Source organism: Dromiciops gliroides, chromosome 6 (genome assembly GCF_019393635.1).
Source record: "Dromiciops gliroides isolate mDroGli1 chromosome 6, mDroGli1.pri, whole genome shotgun sequence".
Classification (NCBI taxonomy): Eukaryota; Metazoa; Chordata; class Mammalia; order Microbiotheria; family Microbiotheriidae; genus Dromiciops; species Dromiciops gliroides.
Window position 1 is genome coordinate 10,510,488 of NC_057866.1, and position 20,692 is coordinate 10,531,179.

Here is a 20,692-nt window from a genome sequence, read left to right on the forward strand (position 1 = left end):
CCCTGGACAAGTCACTTAACTTCTGTCTGCTTTGGGCATAATAATAGCACCTACCTTAGAGGGTTGTGGGGGTTAAATGTGTAAAATGTGACCCCATTTGGGATTCTCTTGCCAGAGATCCTGGAGCCGTTTGCCATTTCCTTATTCAGTTGGTTTTACAGATGAGGAAACTGAGGCAAACAGGGTGAAGTGACTTGCCCAGGGTCACCCAGCTTGGAAGTGTCTGAGGCCAGATTTGAACTCAGGGAGAGGAGTCAGCCCGACTCTGTGCACTATGGCGCCCCCTAGCTGACCATACTAGCTATTATTATTCAAGGGAGAGGGCGTTCACACCTGCAAGAGTGCCCTAAACCGGTGAAATCACAGTCTCTAAGCCTCCTCCCTCACAAGAACCTTGTAAGCCTTAAGAGCCATAGAGAAACTCTTCCTTTGACCCCTCCTTTCTATAGTTCAGCCACCACATATAAATAATAAAGATTAAGTTTATCTGTGTTGGGCACAGGGCAAGGCAGAGACACCTTTCTGATAAGATCAGGCCCATTTCCTGCCCTCGAGGAACTTCCAGTCTAGCACAGAGATGGAAACCAACCAGAGTGTGTCCCCTTGGCCCCCAGGATGGGGGCTGCCTCATCGAGTCCCGAGATCAGAGGGTTGGAAAAAGGCAGGAAGGGTCTTTGGAAGTCCAGCTCCATTTCCAGATTTCATTTCTCCAGCAGAGGGTCTGGTGGGAAAATTAGCTCACTCTAAGGTCACAAGGCTTTCTCCTCTGTGCAAAGAGGGGGCTGAGCTAGATGATGCCTAAGATCTCTTTGAACTTCACATCTATAACATAATCCTAAAATCCTCATGTCCGGTGTTGGGGCCTTGAAGTCCTTCCCTAGAATGGGGCCAGTGACTGCCAAGTTATACCAATACGCCTTTGTAATCAGTCATTCAGTCAGTCAGCAAGCATTCAGGAAGCCAGGTGCAGGCACTCTGTAGGCCACTGGGTATATGGAGACTGCTCAAAGGCATGGGGCTGGATTGGTCCAGCCTGGTAAATCCTGGTCAGTGGAAATCCTAGGAGATGTGCCCTGCCTGGGAGGGGGACCATGCTTGCCCACCTGGACATTAGTCTGTAAGGTTAGGTCCAGCCCAGCTTTTTGGAGGGCTCTTTATCCCTTCGCCCATCACTCTTGTCCTGGCATGGTCAGCCTCTCAGGAATCAAGACCATTCAGATGCCTTATGGTGCCTCCCCCTGCCAGAGTGTGGAATCTGGGCTGGGAGGGGGTTGTTCACAGCCTTCCCAAAGGAATTTCAATCCTCAGAAGCCCTGAGAGGATATTGTGGAAACTCCTCAGTCTCACCTCCCACCTGGTGCTGCAGCTCAGACCACAAACACAGGCTTATCAATGATGCTCCCCTTGGCAACAGGGCCTTGTGCTAAGACAACTTCTCATCCCTCCTCCCTCGGTTAGGATTAGAGTCCGATGCCCAGAATGTCACAGCTATGAAGGTCCTTTAGAAGAGAGGATAGCAGCTGCTTGGGGCCTTAGAGATCCATGCCCTTTTTTACAGATGGGGAAACTGAGATTCAAAGACTGGAAGCAAGTCACTCACGATGAACTAGAAGCAAATTGGCAGCAGCATCAACCTCAGTCCCTAAATTTCTGGCTCTGGCACCATCTTTCTTCTTGTTCTCTTTCTTAGTCTTGGACCCTCCTTGGGCAAGCTGCTCAAACCTGTTCTCCACCCCCATGTTATTCCGATATTAACATAACTGGTCTTGGTCATTACCGCGGGCCAGATTTTTAGCCAGTGTCCATCGAGTGGGACTGGGATGACAGACCTCTGGCTCAACATTGTGTGGTCATCCTTAGGAGCAGCTCAAGGGTCTTCATGCTCTCTCTTCATGCCCCTTCACTTAGGGCCTTGCTTCCCCCATAGCTCCCCCATAGCACTCACTTCCTCTTGCCAGGTCCCATGTTGCCCTGAACACCGAGTTTCCCATCTCTTTGCCTGTAGAAGGTATTTGAATAATTACTTGTTGAATTGTATTGCCTGGAGTGGAGTCTTCTCCCTTATTTAGGGATGCTCAGAGCACTTATGTGCTTCTTGCTGATTAATATGGGTGATTTAGAACTCCTCCCTGCTGCTAAATATGGAATCATATTACTGGTCATTTCACGGGGGCCTAAGCCATTGTCTTCCTGAATTAGTGCTGCGTCTGTTAGTTTTGCCAACACCCTTCCTAATGGGCCTGCCCCATTAATGCCACCCCTCATTATCACTGCCTTACCAACGAAGGTTCCTCACATTGTTTAGTGTCTGGTCAGTCATCTCTGCTGCCCTGTTGCTGCCTCCTCCTTATGCCCTTGGCTCCCAAGTCCAGGGTCATCCTCTAAAGGGATCGTGGAGAGAAAAGGATTCATGACCTACCCGAAGCCAAGGGGTAGGAGGATGTGATTTGACTAATCCTTGTTGCTAAGGGATCCAGAGAGAGAAAGGCATATTTGTGGAAGGCAGCCAGGCCTACGGGGCGGGGGTGGGGGGTTATTAATAGGGTATGGGGGCTAGGGAGAATGAATTTCCCAAGTTGGCCGTGGGAAGAGGCATTTGGGGTCTGTAGGTGTAGATGGGAGCAGGGAGCTTGGACAATGGGGTAAATTAGGTGGTTTTCTCCCCCTGGGGATGGTGGGGAAGGGTCATTTTCAAGAAAGTCACTGTCCAGAAAGATGAGAGGGTGTAGGATTGGTGGAAAGAACCTTTGGGAAATTGTGGGGTTCTGAACAAGTGAATGAGGGCAGGGAATATGGTGGACCAGAGTGGGAGGGGAGGGCACAGAATGGGAGGGGGAGGGCTTGGGACAAGTGGGAATTATTGGGAGAATGGCCCGTTCCAACTGTACTTGGAGAACATGGCTTCCTTCTAATTCTCACAATGATTCACTCTTCCTCTTCCATTCTTGGTGAAGAGAAGGGACCAAAGTGAGAGGAGCTGGGGGTCCCTCGTGCCTCCTTGAGTTCTTAGCCCCAGGCCTTGCCCACAACACAAGCAGACACCCCTTTCCCCACTATGTTGCTTTGGAACATTCTCTAGGGCCCCAAATAAAGCAGTTTCTTGCCCCTACCAGCCGGTTGGTTTTCAATGAGCCATTGACTGCCAGCCCACAGCCAATCAGCTAGCTGGATGGTCACCAACCAGACAACTTATTGTCCAAGACCCCAGCAGGCCACTGGTCAACTAATTGGCCAACCTCAACCAGCTCTTTGAATCTGGAAGCCATCAGGCTGACCGCTGAGCCCATAAGCCCACCAATCAACTGCCCAACCCAACAGATCATCCCTCTCTCACATCCCTCTCCTCTCCCCTCCCTTCCCCCAACCCTTAACCCCAACCCCGTGACATTTCAGCTGATGGGATTTACTAATACTGCATAGTTAGGTTGCTTTTTAACCGCCCTGCCTCCCCCCTCACCCACCTCAACCCTCTCTGTTGGACAACCCCGTTACTGACTTGTGTGTGTTACTAACACGCTTACAACCTGGTATGGGGGGTGGGGGTGGGGGTGGGGCAGGGGCTGGGTGGCTGGGGTTGGAGGGGGTGGGGGGATGGGGGCGGAAAACCGAACTAACCTTTTCTGTCTCATCTATGGAATGTTGACCATTTTTTAGTCTTTGGTTTCTCAGTCCTGATTCTTTTCTTGTTTCTTTCTCTACTAACCAAGATCTCTACCTATTCCCCCTTCTCTGCAGACGGCTCTCCGGGGAAGGGGATTGAGGGCATGAAAAAGGGGAATCCATGGATGGGGAGGGGGGTGTGGAGGGAGGAAGAAAGGAAGAAACACACACGGGACACGAGGGGGTCAAGTTCCTCCTTGTTTTCTTTTTGCCCCCATCAGAACTTTGCTTTTTTCCTAAATCTTAAGAGTTTTCAGCTGAACCCCAGGGTGGGCGGGCCTGAGCGAACAATCAAATATATAGAGATATATATTTCTCCTCCTTTCTTGAGTTTCACAGTTGGTCATTTTATTTTTCTTTTCTTTCGTTTTTTTTTGTTGTTTTGTTTTGTTCTTTTTTTGTTTTGTTTTGTTTGTGACCCCTCCCTCCCCCCACTCCCATACCTCCGGTGCAGCACGCAGGGATTGGACACGCTATGGTAAACAAACTGCATTACCTGGTAGATATCACTCTAATTGTCTTATCGTTTGGTTTGCCGTGGGTTTTTTTTTAACTGTTCGATTCTCCTTTCCGTTCCTTTGGCCTCTTTGGTTTCTGTTCTGCTCTTCCAATTGGTTCTGGACGACCTTTGGATTTCGCTTTTCTCTCCTTTCTGTTGTCCCCTCTCCTTCTTTTTCCCTTTTCTTTTCCTTCTTGATCCAAAGTCAAATGGAAATTGAGAAATTTGGCCATTTCCTCCCCACCCTAAATTCAGGCCACCAGCCAGAGAGAACTGGGGGCAGGGCCTCTGCCAGCATCAGCTCTGGTGAGGCCAGTCCCAATGCCAACCCCTTATTTCTGTTGCTGTATTTCATTGGTTTCTTCCTTCTCTTTTATTTTTCCTTCTTTGATTTATTTATTTTTCCTTCTTTGATTTGGTTTCTTTCTTGGTCTCCGGAAAATCCATGGAAAACGCCATCCCATGACATGCTGTGCCTTCGCTCACTGTCAGCTCCCAAGGACGGGCCCCCTGGGGTTGGGATGGGGAGGGCACCATGGCAGCCAGCAGGGTGGGATTTCTAGAGGTGTGTGTGTGTAGGGGTGAAGCAGGGACATCAAGGAGATGACAGATCTCCCTGGGGACCAGTGAAGAAGTCTATTTTGTTTTCTACCTCCCCAGATATACCTCTGGGGGCTGGTCTCATGTTTCCAGGGGTTGAGGTTGGCTGCCAGGGGAAAGGTGGCCTCCTTGCTCTGCCTTAGGGGTGCCCGGCCCTTCCCCTCTACATACTGCATGGCATGAAGGGTCTTCCTCTGCCCCCCAACCAGGGACAGTGTCCTGTTCTCCCCCAGACCGCTCTGCAGCTCTGACTAACACTGTGTGTCACACTGTCTTCCCTTCTCCATCCATCCCTCCTTTCTCTCCTTCCGGTCCCTGTCCTGCATGACCCCTGGGGAAGAGGATGATTTCCTTCCTCTTTGAGGGGGGTAGTGAGAAAAAAGACTTGGGGGGGGCTGGGTGCTGTTGCTGAGCTCAGCGGTGGAAAGATTTGGTCTGTGTGTGGCTGTTGATGTGGGCAGACTTACAGTGGTGTCTGTTGATACACTTGTGCAGGTGGAGTGAGTTATACCAGGGATGGGAGTGTGATCACATGTGTGTAACCTGAGATGTTGTTGTGTGACCATGTATGGATGTGTGTTGAACACATGTGTTAGTGCACGTGCTGATGGGGTTCCTACCTGGATGTGAGGAGGTGGCCAGGGGCAGGTTAGCACCATGCCCATTTCAGCCTCTGTGGGCCAGTGGGCATCCCCCTCTACACCCTGACGTGTGAACCCTTGGGTTCTGTGGTGGGTGGAGTCACCCATCTAGAATTCTTTGATATACAGGTATCTAGCTCTCACCTGGCTGCATCTGCACCTAGTTGAGGGTTCAGAGAGCTGGGCCTCTGATGACCAGTGGGAGGGCAGTGGAGCACAGGATAGGCTCCTCTCCTTTTTTTTTTTTTCCCCATGGCCCAAGGATCTGCTCAGGCTGTTTCCAACTTTAGCCTTAACCCATTTTGTTGTTGTTCAGACATTTTTCAGTTATGTTGGATTCTCCATGACCTCATTTCGGGTTTTCTTGGCAGAGATACCAGAGCAGTTGGCCATTTCCTTCTCTCGCTTATTTTACAGATGAGGAAACTGAGGCAAACAGGGTGAAGTGACTTGCTCAGGGTCACACAGCTAGTAAATGTCTGAGGGCACATTTGAACTCAGGAAGAGAAGTCTCCCTGACTCCAGGCTGGGCACTTTATTCCTAGCTACCCCAAACCCATAGTCTGCTTCACTAAGTCTTTCCCCATGAGCCCTAGCTCCCCCAAGGGACATAGCCCCCATAGAATAACTTCTATCTAAGGTTTTCCCTTTACTGCCCCATTAAGAAACATCATTGCAATGTCATTATATTCATTTTAAAGATGGAAAAAATGAGACTAAGGGAAGCAGAGTCAGCAGTTGAACAAGAGATTCACAACCAAGTGCAGTTGTCTCACTGCCCCAGACTGCTCCTCCTGCCCCAAGCTTCCTCTCCTGGCCTATGACACAGTCTAAATGGGGGATACCCTCTGCACAGCGCTCCTTTGCTAGCTCAAGTTCCTCAGAGTCCCACAGAGAGGTGGGTGAGAATGTAGCAAGGAGGGTGCAGTGGATAGAGCACCAGCCCTGGAGTCAGGAGGACCCGAGTTCAAATCTGGTCTCAGACACTTAACATTTACTAGCTGTGTGACCCTAGGCGAGTCACTTAACCCTAATTGCCTCACAAAAACAAAACAAAAGAATGTAGCAAGGAGCCTCCTCTCTATCTATAACATAGTCCCTTTCCCCAGGGAGTTTCCACTCTAAAACAGCCTGGCCAATAGCCCCTTCCTCATCTACCCTGGTAATAATAGGAGGAGGCTGGGTGAATATTTACAATGGACTGGTTATATTTGGTATTTATTTGTAAGTCTCTCCTAATAGTGTCTAGGTCATAATTTAAGGGACCAGTTGGACCCAAGGTCAAGGGAAAGGTGACAGACTAAAGACAGGAGGAGCCATAGCACCATGTTGGTTAGGTGCTGGAAAGCACCAGCATTGATGGTTTGGAGTCTGGAGGACATCCATTCACATTTAGCTTGTGGTAATAGCTGAGAGACCCTGCAAGCCATCTCAGTTCACTCACCTGTAAAAAAGAACCTACTGAGAGCACCTACTTGATAGGGTTATTATGAGGGTCAAATGAAATAACTCCCACAGAATGTTTGTCAAGCCTTTAAGCACCCCAGCAATGGGAGCTGTTGGCATTATTGTGGCCATTAGTGCTGAGGCTTGTGTTCTGGTCCATCACCGATTGCTCTGTGTGATTTGGGGCAAGTGTCTCAGCTCTTCTGAGATTCATCTTTCTCACCTGCCCGATGGAGACACATGCCCTACCCTCATCACTGGGACATTGAGAAAAGCCATAGAATAATGTGAAAGTCCTTCATAACTAGTGTCATGCAATAGGGACTTGTCAGCTTCTCCAGGAGAGGGGGTTAGCAGCTCCCCTCCAGCTTTATCCTTTTGAAAAGCTGCTAGTCTCTCTAAAAGACTAGACCTTGAGAATAAGTTATCACATTGGAGAGCCCTGTGCTCTCCTTGGCTTCTCATGAACTGCTCTTCAACTAGAACAGCAGATCTGGAAAGGATCTTAGAACATAGAACAAGGAATGTTCAATCTGGGAGGGACCTTAGAACATAGAACAAGGAATATAAAATTTGGAAGGGACCTTAGAAATAGAGCAAGGAATGTCAGAGCTGGAAGGGACCTATTTAAAATAGAAAAGGGGCAGCTAGATGGCTCAGTGGATAAAGCACCCACCCTGGATTCAGGAGGACCTGAGTTCAAATCCGCCCTCAGATACTTGACACTCACTAGCTGTGTGACACTGGGCAAGTCACTTAATGCCCATTGCCCCATAAAAATAAAATAAAATAAAATAGAAAAGGAAACAGGTGCATAGAGGTGTGAAATGAATTATCCATGGTCACATTGTCAATAAGTGGCATAAATTGAAACTTAAACCAAAGTTTCTAGATTAAAATCAATTTCCCTTCTATTGTACTGTAGTGACAGGACAGAAGTGGTTAACAGGGAGTTGAAATTCTGTATAGAGAAATGGTGAGCACTTCTAGCTGCTTTTGATCAGCCACCAGATCCAGATGAATGACATTTCAGAATACTAAAGAAACGGCAGATGTTATGGAAAAGCATCTGTCAAAGATCTTTGAAGGATCCTTGAGGATGGGAGAGGCACCACGCATGGCACTGGAGAGACAAATGCCCTGCCTTCCAAAAATGGGAAGAGAGTAAGTTTGTAAACCAGAAACTGGCGATCTTTAACATCAGTTCCAGGAAAAAATATCAAAACATCAAATAAAGGGATGGTTAGTTATCTTTTAGAAAAGGCAGTGGTGATCAAAAGCAAGTTTTGGCAGACAAGCCTTGGTGTTTTTTTGTTTTTTTTTTGACAGGGTTTCAAGGTTGGGAAATCCAGGGAATATTTTAAACACAACTTATTTGGATTGTAGCAAAACATTTGGCAAAGCCTCTCCTGCTATTTTTGTTGACAAAATGGAGAGCTGTGGGATAGACAGTAGCACAGTCAGCTGATTCAGAACTGGGTTTTGCTCCAGATAGAGTGCCTAGCACACAGCAGGCACTTAATAAATGTTTGCCTGTTGGTTGATTGAGAGGTAGCAAAGTAGTGTAAAAAAGTGCTGCATTTGTAGTTAGAGGCCCTGCTGTTGCCACTAAGTACTTGTGGGGCATAGGCAAGTCTCAGCTTTAGGGCATTAGCATCAACCTCTTTGAGCCTCAGTTTTCTCATTTGTAAAATGAGAGAATTGAGGGGAAGTGACTTGTGCAAGGTCATATGCTTATTAAGTGGTATAAAAGGGATTTGAACCCAGGTCCTGTGAGATCCCTATAATAGGTACCTTCTAACTCTAAATCTGGGATCTGTCTCATCTGTGAATGACTGAACCCAAAGAATGATCATTAATGCTAGTTAGGAAGGTCTCTGATGGGATACTTTAGAGTTTTGTCCTTGGCTCTGAGCTATTCCAGACCTTTATTAATTACGTGGATGAAGGCATGGATAGCATGTTTATCATAATTGCAGCACCACAATCCTAGAGCATAGGATGTCAGAGTCAGGATCCTCAAAGCCCTCAACAGACTCTAATGTTGGGCTGCATGTAACGAGGGGGGTAGCTAGATGGTGTAGTTGAAAGATAAATGGACCTGGAGTCAATGCATCTGAGTTCAAATCTGGCCTCAGAGTGCACTAACTGTGGGATCCTGGGTAAATCACTTGATTCTGATTACCTGAGTTCCTTATCTGTAAAAATGAGCTGGAGAAAGAAATGACAAATCACTCCAGTATCTTTGCCAAGAAAACTCCAAATGGAGTCATGAAGAATCAGACATGACTGAACAACAACAAATAGTGTCCAGGAATAGGAGATGATGGTCCTGCTGTTCTCTCCTCTGGTCAGACAGCATTTGGAATATTGTGCTGGGTCCTGGACACTAGTTTTTAGGAAGGACATCCCCAAGTTTGTCAGGTGACCACGATGGGGAATGACCTTGAGATCACACCGTATGAGGGTTGGTAGAAGGAACTAAGGGTGTTAGCTTGTAGAAGAGAAGTCTTTGGGATATGGGAGGATTTCTCTGTTGAAGTTTTGAAGGGTCATCACATGGAAGAGAGATTTGACTTATTTTTCTTGGTCCCAGAGAACAGAAGGGGGAGCTGTGGAGGGAAATGGCAAAAAGGCTGATGTAGACTTGAAAAACTTCCCAACAACTAGGGTTGTTCCAGAACGATATGGATTGTCTTGGTGGTAAATTCGTCATCACATAAAGGCTTGTTGTGGATGTTGTAGAGGTTAGACCAGATGCCTCTGATGTTTCCTTTTCAGCTTTGAGATTCTGTGATGGCTAGTAGATCCCCAGACCACCCCAATGCAGGGCAGGGGGCTTTGGATGCAGTGAATTTCCTGGTTAATTGGGGATGAAGGAGGAGCAAATTCTTTTTAAAATTTCAGCCCATGGGGATTTTGGACCTCTGAGCTGGAAGGGACCTCAGAGGCATCAAGTACAGCCTGAATTTGAACGAGAATCTCCTTATGAGAGTCTCAACAAGTCAAATTCACAAGCATTTATTAAACTCCTACTATGTGCCAGGCACTGGGCCATGCACATGTACATGTGGCTACCTGGTCTCCTCTTAAAGAACTTCAGTGAAGGGGAACCCACCACTTCACACAGTAGTCCCTTTCCCTTTCAAATGGTCAGTATCATGTGGTAGATGGGGAACTAGATTGGAATCCGAGGACCTGGGTTTGAATTCCCTTTTTGATACATAGTAGGCATCTAACCTTGGTCTAATCACTTCCCCTATGGGCAGCAGATTCCCACTTTTTTGTTGTTGTTTTGTTTTGTTATTTTTTAGTGAGGCAATTGGGGTTAAGTGACTTGCCCAGGGTCACACAGCTAGTAAGTGTTAAGTGTCTGAGGCCGGATTTGAACTCAGGTACTCCTGACTCCAGGGCCGGTGCTCTATCCACTGCGCCATCTAGCTGCCCCCAGATTCCCACTTTTGATGATTTCTAACATTGGGCGAGACTGCATATTCTCAGTGCTTCGTGTCTGAGGCTGCCCCTCTACATCCAAGAAGGATGCTCGAGCAGGGCTTTCTTAAACTTTTTCCTCTTGCAATTCCTTTTTTGTTTTTGTTTTTTGGTGAGGCAATTGGGGTTAAGTGACTTGCCCAGGGTCACACAGCTAGTAAGTGTAAAGTGTCTGAGGCTGTATTTGAACTCAGGTCATCCTGAATCCAAGGCCAGTGCTCTATCCTCTGCGCCACCTAGCTGCCCCTGCAATCTCTTTTTCACCTGAGAATTTTTTACATGACCCCGGGTATATAGGCATATCAAATAGGTATACATAACTGTTTATTGTTGCCATTTTTTTGCAACCCCCACATTCAGTTATACAACCCCACAGTCTAAGAAGCTTTGGTCTAGAGAACTTCTTTGCTGTCCAAGGTCCTTTTGGGATTTTGAAAATCAGTTCTCCCTGGGCCAGGTTGAAGATGGAAATAAAGAAGGTATGGATGATTGAGACTGGGCAGGGAGGACCCTGTGATCTCCTTTGGGAGTCTGGGCTTTGGTGAGGATGCTCCAGTTGTTTGACCTTTTGTCTGAGTAGCGATAATAAATCTTTGACTTTGTAGAGTAGTTCTCTAAACTACTTCCATGTATTTTTTATTCCTATAAATCCCTCCCATTTTTTTTGTAGGTAAGCATTGAGGTTTACAAAGTGCTTTCCCTACAATAACTTTGAGAGGGGTGCCATAATGTATATATTCTTCCATAGGAGGTTAGAGATAAGCTATCCATTGATGATGATGGAAAACAGAAGTGGGGCAGATAAGGCTTAATGGATTTTCTCCCCTCTTCTAATTTTGTCGAAGGTATTCCTGAGCCCTGCACATTCATCGCTATTGTTCTCATACTAAAAACTGACTTGTAATTAGTACTATACACAACACATGTTGTTTCACTTGAGCCCCACAAGCATCCTTTAATGTAGATAGGTGCCACAGCTGTTATCATCTCTGAAGATGGGGAAACTGAGGCTCAGAGAGATTACACAGCCAGTAAGCATTTGAGGCTGGATTTGAACTGAGGTCTTCCTGAATCCAAGTCCAGTGCTCTATCCACAATGCTGCACTTCCTAGCCGACACAGCACAGATCTAAAATCACAAACCCAAGAGATGGAAGGCATCTTAGAACTCATTGAATCCAGCACTCTTATTTTGAAGTTGAGGGTGCTGAGGCCCAGAGAGGGAAGGGGCTTGCCAAGGTTATCCAGCTGACAAACAAAAGTTGGTTGTTGGTTTTTGACTCTTGTGCCAACATTTTTTCCTTTCAATTTTCCACACTGATTTTTTTTGGAGGGGTGGTGGTGAGGCAATTGGGGTTAAGTGACTTGCCCAGGGTCACATAGCTAGTAAGTGTCAAGTATCTGAGGCTGAATTTGAAATCAGGTCCTCCTGAATCCAGGGCTGGTGCTTTATCCACTGCACCACCTAGCTGTGATCCAAAGTGAAATGGAACCTGCAATGTCTGGCTGCAACCTGCTTGATTGTATGGGAAGAATAGAGAAAGAAATTTTCTAAGTGCTGGTGCTGTCCATGGTGCTAAGGGCTCCCCTGTGAGGGGAGAGAGACAGAGACAGAGAGAGAGAGAGAGAGAGAGAGAGAGAGAGAGAGAGAGAGAGAGACATAGAGACACAGAGACAGACAGACAGACAGAGACAGACAGAGACAGAGACAGACAGAGACATAGAAAAACAGAGACAGACAGAGACAGAGAGAGAGAGAGAGAGAGAGAGAGAGAGAGAGAGAGAGAGAGAGAGCTCCTGAGCCCACTGTGTTTTTGACTGGTTGTGTGCAATTGCCTTGTGGGTGGGATAGGTGATGAAGCTCAGGATCCTGAGACCGTTTCCTTTGAACACCCCAGTTTCTCAATGTCTCCTCTCCATCGCCCTCCGCTTTTTTGGAAGGAACCCTCTCTCCTCCCTCAACTCTTTTGGCTCCATCTCTTGGCTCTCTTCTACACCTTCCCCCCTGCATGCCCTGGGTCCATGGCTGCAGCCCTTGGCTTCCTTAGCGTGGCCTGGCTCCTTCATCCAGCCCCACTAACCTGCATTGTATCCTCCTGGCTCTGGCTGTTGCTGCTAATGGCATGCTGTCCCCCTACCCTCCCTCCTCTTTCCTCCCCCAGCCGGCCCCTGCCCCTCCAGAAGCCGGGCGGGGGGGTTAGGGGAGCTGGGGGTCATGGCCCAGGGGGTGGGGGGGGGTGAGGGGTTTGCACTCCTGTTTCCTGCTTCTACTAACGAGCCGCCATTTTTGTGTCTGGACTTTATGATTTTGTCTGAGGGAACAGTAGGGTTTTACTAATCCAATTCATCTACCCCTTCCCCCCAAAGACCTGTTCTCAACTCTTCCTACTGACCCTTTCCTCCTCTTCTCCACACTCTCCACCCCCAGTCTGTACCTTCTCTGACCCTCTCCCATTGTTCTGAACCCCCCACTCTGTTCCCTTCCATTCCTCTGCTTTGTAATCAGAGACCATGGGGACCTAAGAAGGTTAAAGTGAGGGTTAGGGCAGGATTGACCATCGGGAAGGAATTCCTTGCCTCCTCCCCCTGGAGATCAGACTTGAGGAGGAGCCAAAGACAGCCACAGAGAGGATGAGCCGGGGTGGTGACCCACCTAGACTGAGTGGAGGGTGGTTAGGAAAGACCAGAGGAGGAGGATGCCAAGTCGGCTAAGAGAGATCACTGCAGTAAAGAGCTTTAGGTTAGAGAGAAGAGAGAATGCTTGGAGTTACCAGAACAGATGACCTGGAGAAGTTGCTAGTTTCATTTTCTGGAGGTTTTGGAGATTAGGAGAGACCCTGTCCTCACCTTCATTCAGACACCTACAGTGTTATAACTTAGGAGCCATCCTACCTCGAGGCAGGGTTGATGACAAAAGGGGCCTTTTATGAAAGAGCCTGGACCTTGTGGGAAGATGGAGGAAGGGGTGGGGGTGGGGTGAGGAGCTATCAGTCACCAAGCACTGAATTTTGCTATGTTTTCAACCTTGGGTCTCTGTACCCTCCATGGGCTCACAGCCTGACTGGGTAAACAAGATTCGCACACAGGGGAGTGACACTAGACAGAAAAGCATTGTGTGTTATATTGGCAGTGGAGGAGAGGAGGCAGACTGTCTGTCAGTGACATCCTGGAGAGAAGTGGAAAGGTTTGGGAGCAAGAGGAAAGGAGCAGGCTGGGTTGGGATCAGTGAAAAGAGGCTGCCTCAGCTTCCCCCATTGACCTTTCTCCAGCCTCATTCCTTTACCCTAACCCCCAGCCTCTGTCCCCTACTGCTATAAAAACTCCTAAACCTCCAATTCTGGCCTCTACTTCTACTCCCACTTTCAACTCTTTACCCAAACCTTTGCCCCAGTGTCCCTTCCCCTGATTCTTCCTCATTTCTGCTCCCATTGACCTTCATTCTGGTTCCTACCTCAACCTCTGACCCTCTTGCCCTCCCCCAATCCCCAGCTTCCATGAACCCCATCCATCCCTGTTCCCTTCCTTGACTATTCTAACCTCATTTGCATGTGTTCGTGACTCATACTAATGAGCCCTTTCCTCCCCTTCCCCAATCCCCCCAACTCCTCAGGGGGGAAGAGGAAATAAACTCTCCAACACTACCTCCTCCCCAATTAAAAAAAAAACAAGAAACAAACAAACAAAAAAACTAACAATACAGACACCAAAAACCGAAAACAACCCCCGAATCCCTTTCAAACTGTCAGCTCAGCCTCCCTCCCATGGCAGCTGCACCCCCATGCCCTTTCTTGCCTCTAAATCCAGGCATCCCTCCTTCAGCACAAGGTTTGATGGTTCCCAGGTGGTAGCCCCTCAGCACTCCTGGCCCCTCAGCACTCCTGGTCCCTCAGCACTCCAGCTCACAGATCATTCTCTGGGTGAGCCTAGAGAGAGCTGAAGGCCCGGAGAGTTGAGAAGAGGGTCCTTTGCTCCCTTCCAATCTGCTTCAATACCTTGCCCTGAACCCACATCCCCTCGACCTCCACGGACAGTGGGGCCCAAGAGGCCAGGCGGATGGAAGATGGCTGATGGCATGTGCGTATGGAATGGAGGGGAGGGGTCTTGTAGGCCACCCTCCCCCAAACTCTACCTGCATCCTGGGCTGTTTCAAAGAGGGGAAACCAAAATAGGAACTGGGTGTATATATGGGTGGGGTGATCAGTGGGTGAGGGAGAGGAGTGGTCTGTCCAAACAGAGGCAGGACGGACTACGGAACCCAGGGATCCTGTGCCCTTACTTCAGTGCCATGAATTGCTGGCCCAGGCCCTTCCTCAACCTCCTCAAGTTATTTTGGACTAGATGCGAAATATCATTAACATGGAAAACTTCCAGAGAAGAGATTTCCTCCCTGAATGTATCTCAGAATCTGCTAGTATTAGAGACTAGTCAAGCATTGAGAGGCTATGTGATTTGCCCAGGGCCTCACAGCCACTAGGAGTCGGGTTTTAGTGACTCGGAAGCCCTTTTCTATCCATTGTGCCACAGGGTATCTTCCTTAAACATTCTCTTTCCCAAAGTCCAAGCCCCCTGCCCCCAGCTCTCTACCCATGAACCCTGCATACAGTCCGGCCCAATGCAGCAAGCATGTGGCAGCGCTGGGATTTGGCATTTAGGCCAGACACTCCCCCCCCCCAATCCTGGCATCATGGAGCTGAGGGCAGGACACCTGTACGGAGGCCGGGAGCCCCTAGATCCCGGCTTCAGCTGGCAAGTCTGCCTTGGGTGGAAGGTAGAGACTAGCCGCATGTCTGGGGTTACCCTCGTCATTCTGTCTTGAGGCCACGTTGCTGTTGTGCTCTCCAGTCCAGTCTGGGTGGTAGAGCAGGAGCTGTCCTACCCTTGGGGAGCCCCTGATGGAGCCTCAAGGTCCACAACTAGGGCCTCTCAAAGCTTGAAGGAATGTCCGAGGTCACCCAGTCCAACCCCCACCTAAAGCCTGGAGCTGGAGCTGGAAGGGACCCTTGAGATCATCCAGCCATCCTACCCCCATTATACAGATTGGCACAGTGAGGCCCAGAGAGAAGGGAACCCGCTGTGTGTGCCTCCAAGTCCGACTGAAATGTCACCTGAGCTAAGGGCTGCGGTGGAGTCTTGGGGTCAGGGGTGCTTAGATGGGGGGACCATAAGATTTAGAGCTAAATCACATAGGGTGACCCCTTATTTTAAAGAGGGGCTTCCGAGGCCAGGGAGGGAAAGGGATTTGCCTCCGGTCCCAGAGCTCATAGCTAACAAAACCCATATTTGAACCCAGGTTCTTCCTCTCCATCCTTCAAGGGGGGAGCCAGGAAGTCATTTCTGTGAAGTCAGCTCCTGGGAGCTCTGGGCCCTCAGAGAAGGAGAGGGAAGGGGGGAGCAGCCAAGAAGAGACCAGTGTGTCCTCTGTGGGCAATCCAAAGGAAGAACTTTGTCCCATTGAATTGAGAATCTGAGGCCTTGGACCTGAATCCTAGCTTTGCTGGGTTCTCTGTGACCTTGGCAAAGTCCCATCCCCTGGCTGGCCTCAGCTTCTCCCTCTTATTAATAAGGACGTGGGGTCTGAGGTCCCATCTTGCTCGCAGCTCTTGTGGTTTTGAGAGTCAGGGTGCCCGGGTTGTGCCCTGTCACATCTCCTTGCTAAGCTAGTCAAAGTGTCCCTCACTCAGCCTGGGAAGGGAAACTTTAAGAGGGGTCCAAAGGTTCAAAAAAGAGCAGTGATGCTCACCCACCTCCATTGCTTCCAAGAGAAGTCCTGAGCATGAAGTGTGGGCCCAGAAAATACTCCCCCAAGAAGAGACAAGGGATACCGTGTGTCTGTCTCAGCTCCATCAGAGGTGCTAGCTCGAAGGTCCCCTTCTTCCTCAGGTTCACTGGTCTGTATTGGGCTCTGCCCCTTCCCCTCTCCTGATTAGGGGGACTTTTGGGGTGTTCGGTTCAGCCTTCGCCTTGGAGAGTTGCTGTGTGTTTTTCTGGTACCTCTTTTAACCCTCCCCCTCCAACATGATGGCCATTGCCTAGTACTCAATCCCAACCTGAAACCATCAAATCTTGTGCCTCCCCCCCACCCTACCTTCCCTCCTTCCCTGTCCCTCCCCACTGTTCCCCCTCTGAGACAAGCAGACATAAAAAATGGGGCCCCCCTCCCCCAGCACCCCCACCGGCCCCTCTCCCCGGCCCAGCCCCGGCCTCCCCCTCAGGAGGTTGATGCCTGTTGTCTCCTTGTCTCTCCCCTTCCTCCATCCCGTCCCGGGCTGGACAGGTGACCATCTCAGTGGACGGGATCCTGACCACCCAGGCTACACCCAGGAAGATACACCATGTTGGGCTCTGATGACTTCTTCTACATCGGGGGCAGCCCCAACACGGCAGACTTGCCGGGTTCTCCGTCAGCAACAACTTTATGGGCTGCCTAAAAGATGTGAGTGGGGCCCAGTAGGGCCAGAATCTCCCGTGATCGGTCAGTCAGTGGACAGGAAAGCTTCCTATGTGCCAGGACAGTGTTTGCCTTCTGCTCTCCCCAGGTGCTCCACTCCCTTGGCCAACCCAACCCCTGTCTTCAGAATCATAGAATAACTGTCTCCCACCCCAACCCCCTTGAGGCAGCTGGTACAGTACAAGAGTTCTTGGGCCTGATTTACAGATAGGGAAAAAAGCGAGAGGAAATGCCTGGGTCTCTCCAGTCAGGGCGGTAGAGGTCCTGCTGACCCGTGCTGGGATCTCCCAAATCCCAGGCTCCGGGATGTTCACCAAGAATTAAACTATCTTCATGTTGGAAGAGGCCTCAGAGGCCATATGGGTATCCTTCATCTGTAAAGGGAGGAGTTGGCCCAGATTGGAGTTCTTCACCTTTTTTTGCATCCAGAAGAGGGTTTTAATTAAGAATAAAACAAAACATGGCAGGATTACAGAAGAAACCAATTATGTTAAAATACAGTGATCGAAATATTAAAAGGCATATCCATGCACTCCGGGTTTAAGATACGTGAAGAGGCGAACTTTAAGGACTTTTCCGGCTCTAAATTCCTGTGACCGGGATCTAATCCTCATGACTTCACTTGACAGATGGGGAAACTGAGGCCCATGAGAGCAGTTTGCCCAAGGCCACCCACATGGGAGCAGAACTAAGATTGGATTGTAAATCTCAAACCCTTTCTGTGATGACACACTGCAACCCTCCAGCAGACTGGGCAGGCACTTGGGATAGCAGGTCCCTGAGCCTCTTTCCAGTACCTGGCCCAGTGGAGCAATGGGCAGAGTAGAAGTCTGAGGGCCTGGGTTCAAATCCTGACTGCTTCTTATTGCCCATGTAACCAAGGACAAGTCGTTCCATCTCTCTAAGTCTCAGTTTGCTCAGCGGCACAATGACCAGTAAGGGCGGGGGGGGCGGCGGAATTAAACTGAAAGATCTCTGAAGGCCCTGCCAATTCAGAGCCCCTAAAGCGTGGGGAAGCCCGTTTTCAGGCCAGAGGGAAATTACCTCTTGGGGGAAGGTGGGTGGGGTGGTGAAAGGGAGGGTCCAGCTTGCCCCTTATATCTGACTCTATGGTGCCCCCTGCAGGTGGTCTATAAGAACAAACGACTTTAAGCTGGAGCTGTCCAGGCTGGCCACGGGAAGGGGACCCCAAGATGAAACTTCAGGGCGATCTGTTCTTTCCGCTGTGAGGATGTGGCCGCCCTGGACCTGTGACCTTTGAGAGCCCTGAGGCCTTTGTGGCTCTGCCCCGCTGGAGCGCCAAGCGCACGGGCTCTGTGTCCCTGGACTTCCGCACCACGGAGCCCAATGGACTTCTGCTCTTCAGCCAGGGCCGGAGGGCAGGTGGCGGGCAAGGAGGCCATGGAGCCGCCCGGGCCGACTACTTTGCCATGGAACTGTTGGATGGATACCTGTACCTGCTCCTGGACATGGGCTCCGGGGGGTATCAAGCTTCGGGCATCCAACCGGAAGGTCAATGATGGGGAATGGTGCCACGTGGACTTCCAGAGGGACGGGCGCAAAGGTCAGGGGGCCCTCAGGAGGGAGAACCCTGCGGCTATCTTTCCTTCCCATCCTCCCTCCCTTCTCTCCATCTATTTATTACCCTCTTGTTTCTCCCTTTGAAAACATCAAGCCCTCATCTCTCTTCCCTTCAAACATCCTGACCTTCCCCTCCCTATGCTTGCTTCCATCACACCAACCCAATGAACAAGCACTTATTAAGAACCTGCCTGTATACAAGGGACTGTGCAAAAGATGTCGAGGATCATGGGATCATAGATTTAGATCTAAAAGGGAACTTAGAGGTCTTCTAGTGAAGCCTCTTCATCTTCCAGATGAGGAACTACTGGTCAAGGGAACCTACGTGTCTTGCCAAAAGTCACACTGATAATAATGGAAAAGCAGAGATCCAAACTCAGGTCCTCTGACTCAAAATCTACCCTTTCCCTGAATTCAACCAGAACCATCCCCTGCCCGATAGCACCTTGTATTCCATTAGGAGGATGTTCTGTGTACACAGATGTGTAAATAGCAAGGACTCAAAGGGGATCGATGGAGGGGGTGACATGTCAACCAACCTGGAGTCATCACTGGCCTGGATCAAAGCTGGAGATTCTAAGAGGGAGAAGGGAGGAGGGGTATTCCTAGCATCTGGGATGGCCTGTGTGAAACAGCGGAGGCTGGAAATGAAAACGCCAAGATGAACAGCAAGTGGGAAAATGAAACAGTGCTAGACTCAGGCTGGAAAAGGACTTGGGGAGCCCTTCCCTCCCCCATTCCATTGCCTCTCTTTCATCTCTTCCCTCTAATTAGGGGGGGCATGCTGTGGAATGGAAAGAGCCTTGTACACACAATAGGAGATTTTATATTTATATAGTCAGTTAACAAGCATTTATTTATTAAGCACCCACGATGGGACAGGCAGTGGGGATACAAAGAAAAGTAAAAGAACCCCTGCTCTTAAGGAGCTTATATAGTGCATTAAGACATGCAGAACATCTTGTGAACCAGATATCATTTGATCCTCCCAACAACCCTTTGAGGTTTGTACTCCAAGGATTATTAGCTCAATTTTACAAATGAGGAAATGGAGGCAGATAGAAGTTAAGGGATCTATTCAGGGTCACACAGTTATCTAGGGTGGGGTTTGAGCCAAAGTTGCTCCTCACCTTTGCTTAAAGATCCAGGTTCCAGTCTTGATGCCTGCAGGGAAATCACTGTTTTTCTGAGCCTCAGTTTCCTAACTTGTCAAATGGAGCATTACATACCTTAACAATCTAGAGGCCATTCAGTCCAACCCCCTCATTTTACAGAGGGGGGAAACTGAGATCCGGCATAGTGAAGTGACTTTGCCCAGTGTCACACAGGTAGTAAGTGGAAGATGTGGGTTTGGAACTCAGGCCCCCTGATGCAAAATTCCATACTCCACACTGTTTCTCTTATAGGATTTCAGTGAAGAAAGTGCTTCACAAATATTTTTTGTTTGTTTGTTTGTTTGTTTGTTTGTTTGTTTTTCTTTTTGCGGGGCAATGGGGGTTAAGTGACTTGCCCAGGGTCACACAGCTAGTAAGTGTCAAGTGTCTGAGGCCAGATCTGAACTCAGGTCCTCCTGAATCCAGGGCCGGTGCTCTATCCACTGCGCCACCTAGCTGCCCCTTCACAAATCTTAAAACCCTCTGGGATATGGGAGCTGGGACTGTTCTTAGTCAGGGGCAGCTAGGTGTCGCAGGGGATAGAATACTGAACCTGGGGTTAGGAAGACCTGAGTTACAGTCCAGTCTCAGACCCTGACTGGCTCTGTGATCCTGGGCAAATCACTTTCCCCTCTTGGTCTTAGTCTGTTTATCTGAACAATGGGTGTAAACATAGCATCACCTACCTCCGAGGGCTGTGGTGAGGATCCGTTGAGATAATCTGTGTAAAGCACTTCGCAAACCTAATGTAATCTGTAGCTGTTAACAATGACCTCTCCTTTCTCATTCTTTTCTTCCCCCCCAAGGCTTCTTTTAAGGCTCAATCTGAGGCCTTGGGGCTTTTGCCTTTGACTCGATTAGAAATCACTCTTCTTTCCTTCCTTGATCCTTAACAAGAATAATCACTCTCACTGCTAGAGCTTGGGAAAATTCACAAAATGCATTTTTAGGATGGGTTTTAAAACACATAAAAACACATTTGTTTTTATGTCAATTTTATAGATGAGAATACTGAGGCTTAGGGAGGGTCCTATAGGTAGTGCCCAGGGTCCTATAGGTAGTGTAAAATATGGAACTGAGATCCAGGTCTCTTACCACCTTCTTCACAAAAGCCTATTTGATCCCCTAGCAGTTCCTGTCCTATCTTTCAAAGCGACTTTGTATTCACTTTG

The 20,692-nt window shown here is 48.9% G+C and overlaps 1 protein-coding gene across 1 annotated transcript in view; it reads left to right on the forward strand.

Moving 5' to 3' along the window:
- The window catches only part of NRXN2 (neurexin 2), a 163,159-nt gene that overhangs the window by 35,647 nt on the left and 106,820 nt on the right, over positions 1-20,692 (forward strand). The window contains 10 exon segments of the mRNA XM_043969653.1: positions 4,115-4,159; positions 16,612-16,661; positions 16,663-16,736; positions 16,739-16,770; positions 17,911-17,925; positions 17,927-17,959; positions 17,961-17,999; positions 18,001-18,028; positions 18,031-18,263; positions 18,265-18,349. Of these exon segments, the coding sequence (XP_043825588.1) occupies positions 4,115-4,159; positions 16,612-16,661; positions 16,663-16,736; positions 16,739-16,770; positions 17,911-17,925; positions 17,927-17,959; positions 17,961-17,999; positions 18,001-18,028; positions 18,031-18,263; positions 18,265-18,349 (634 nt within the window).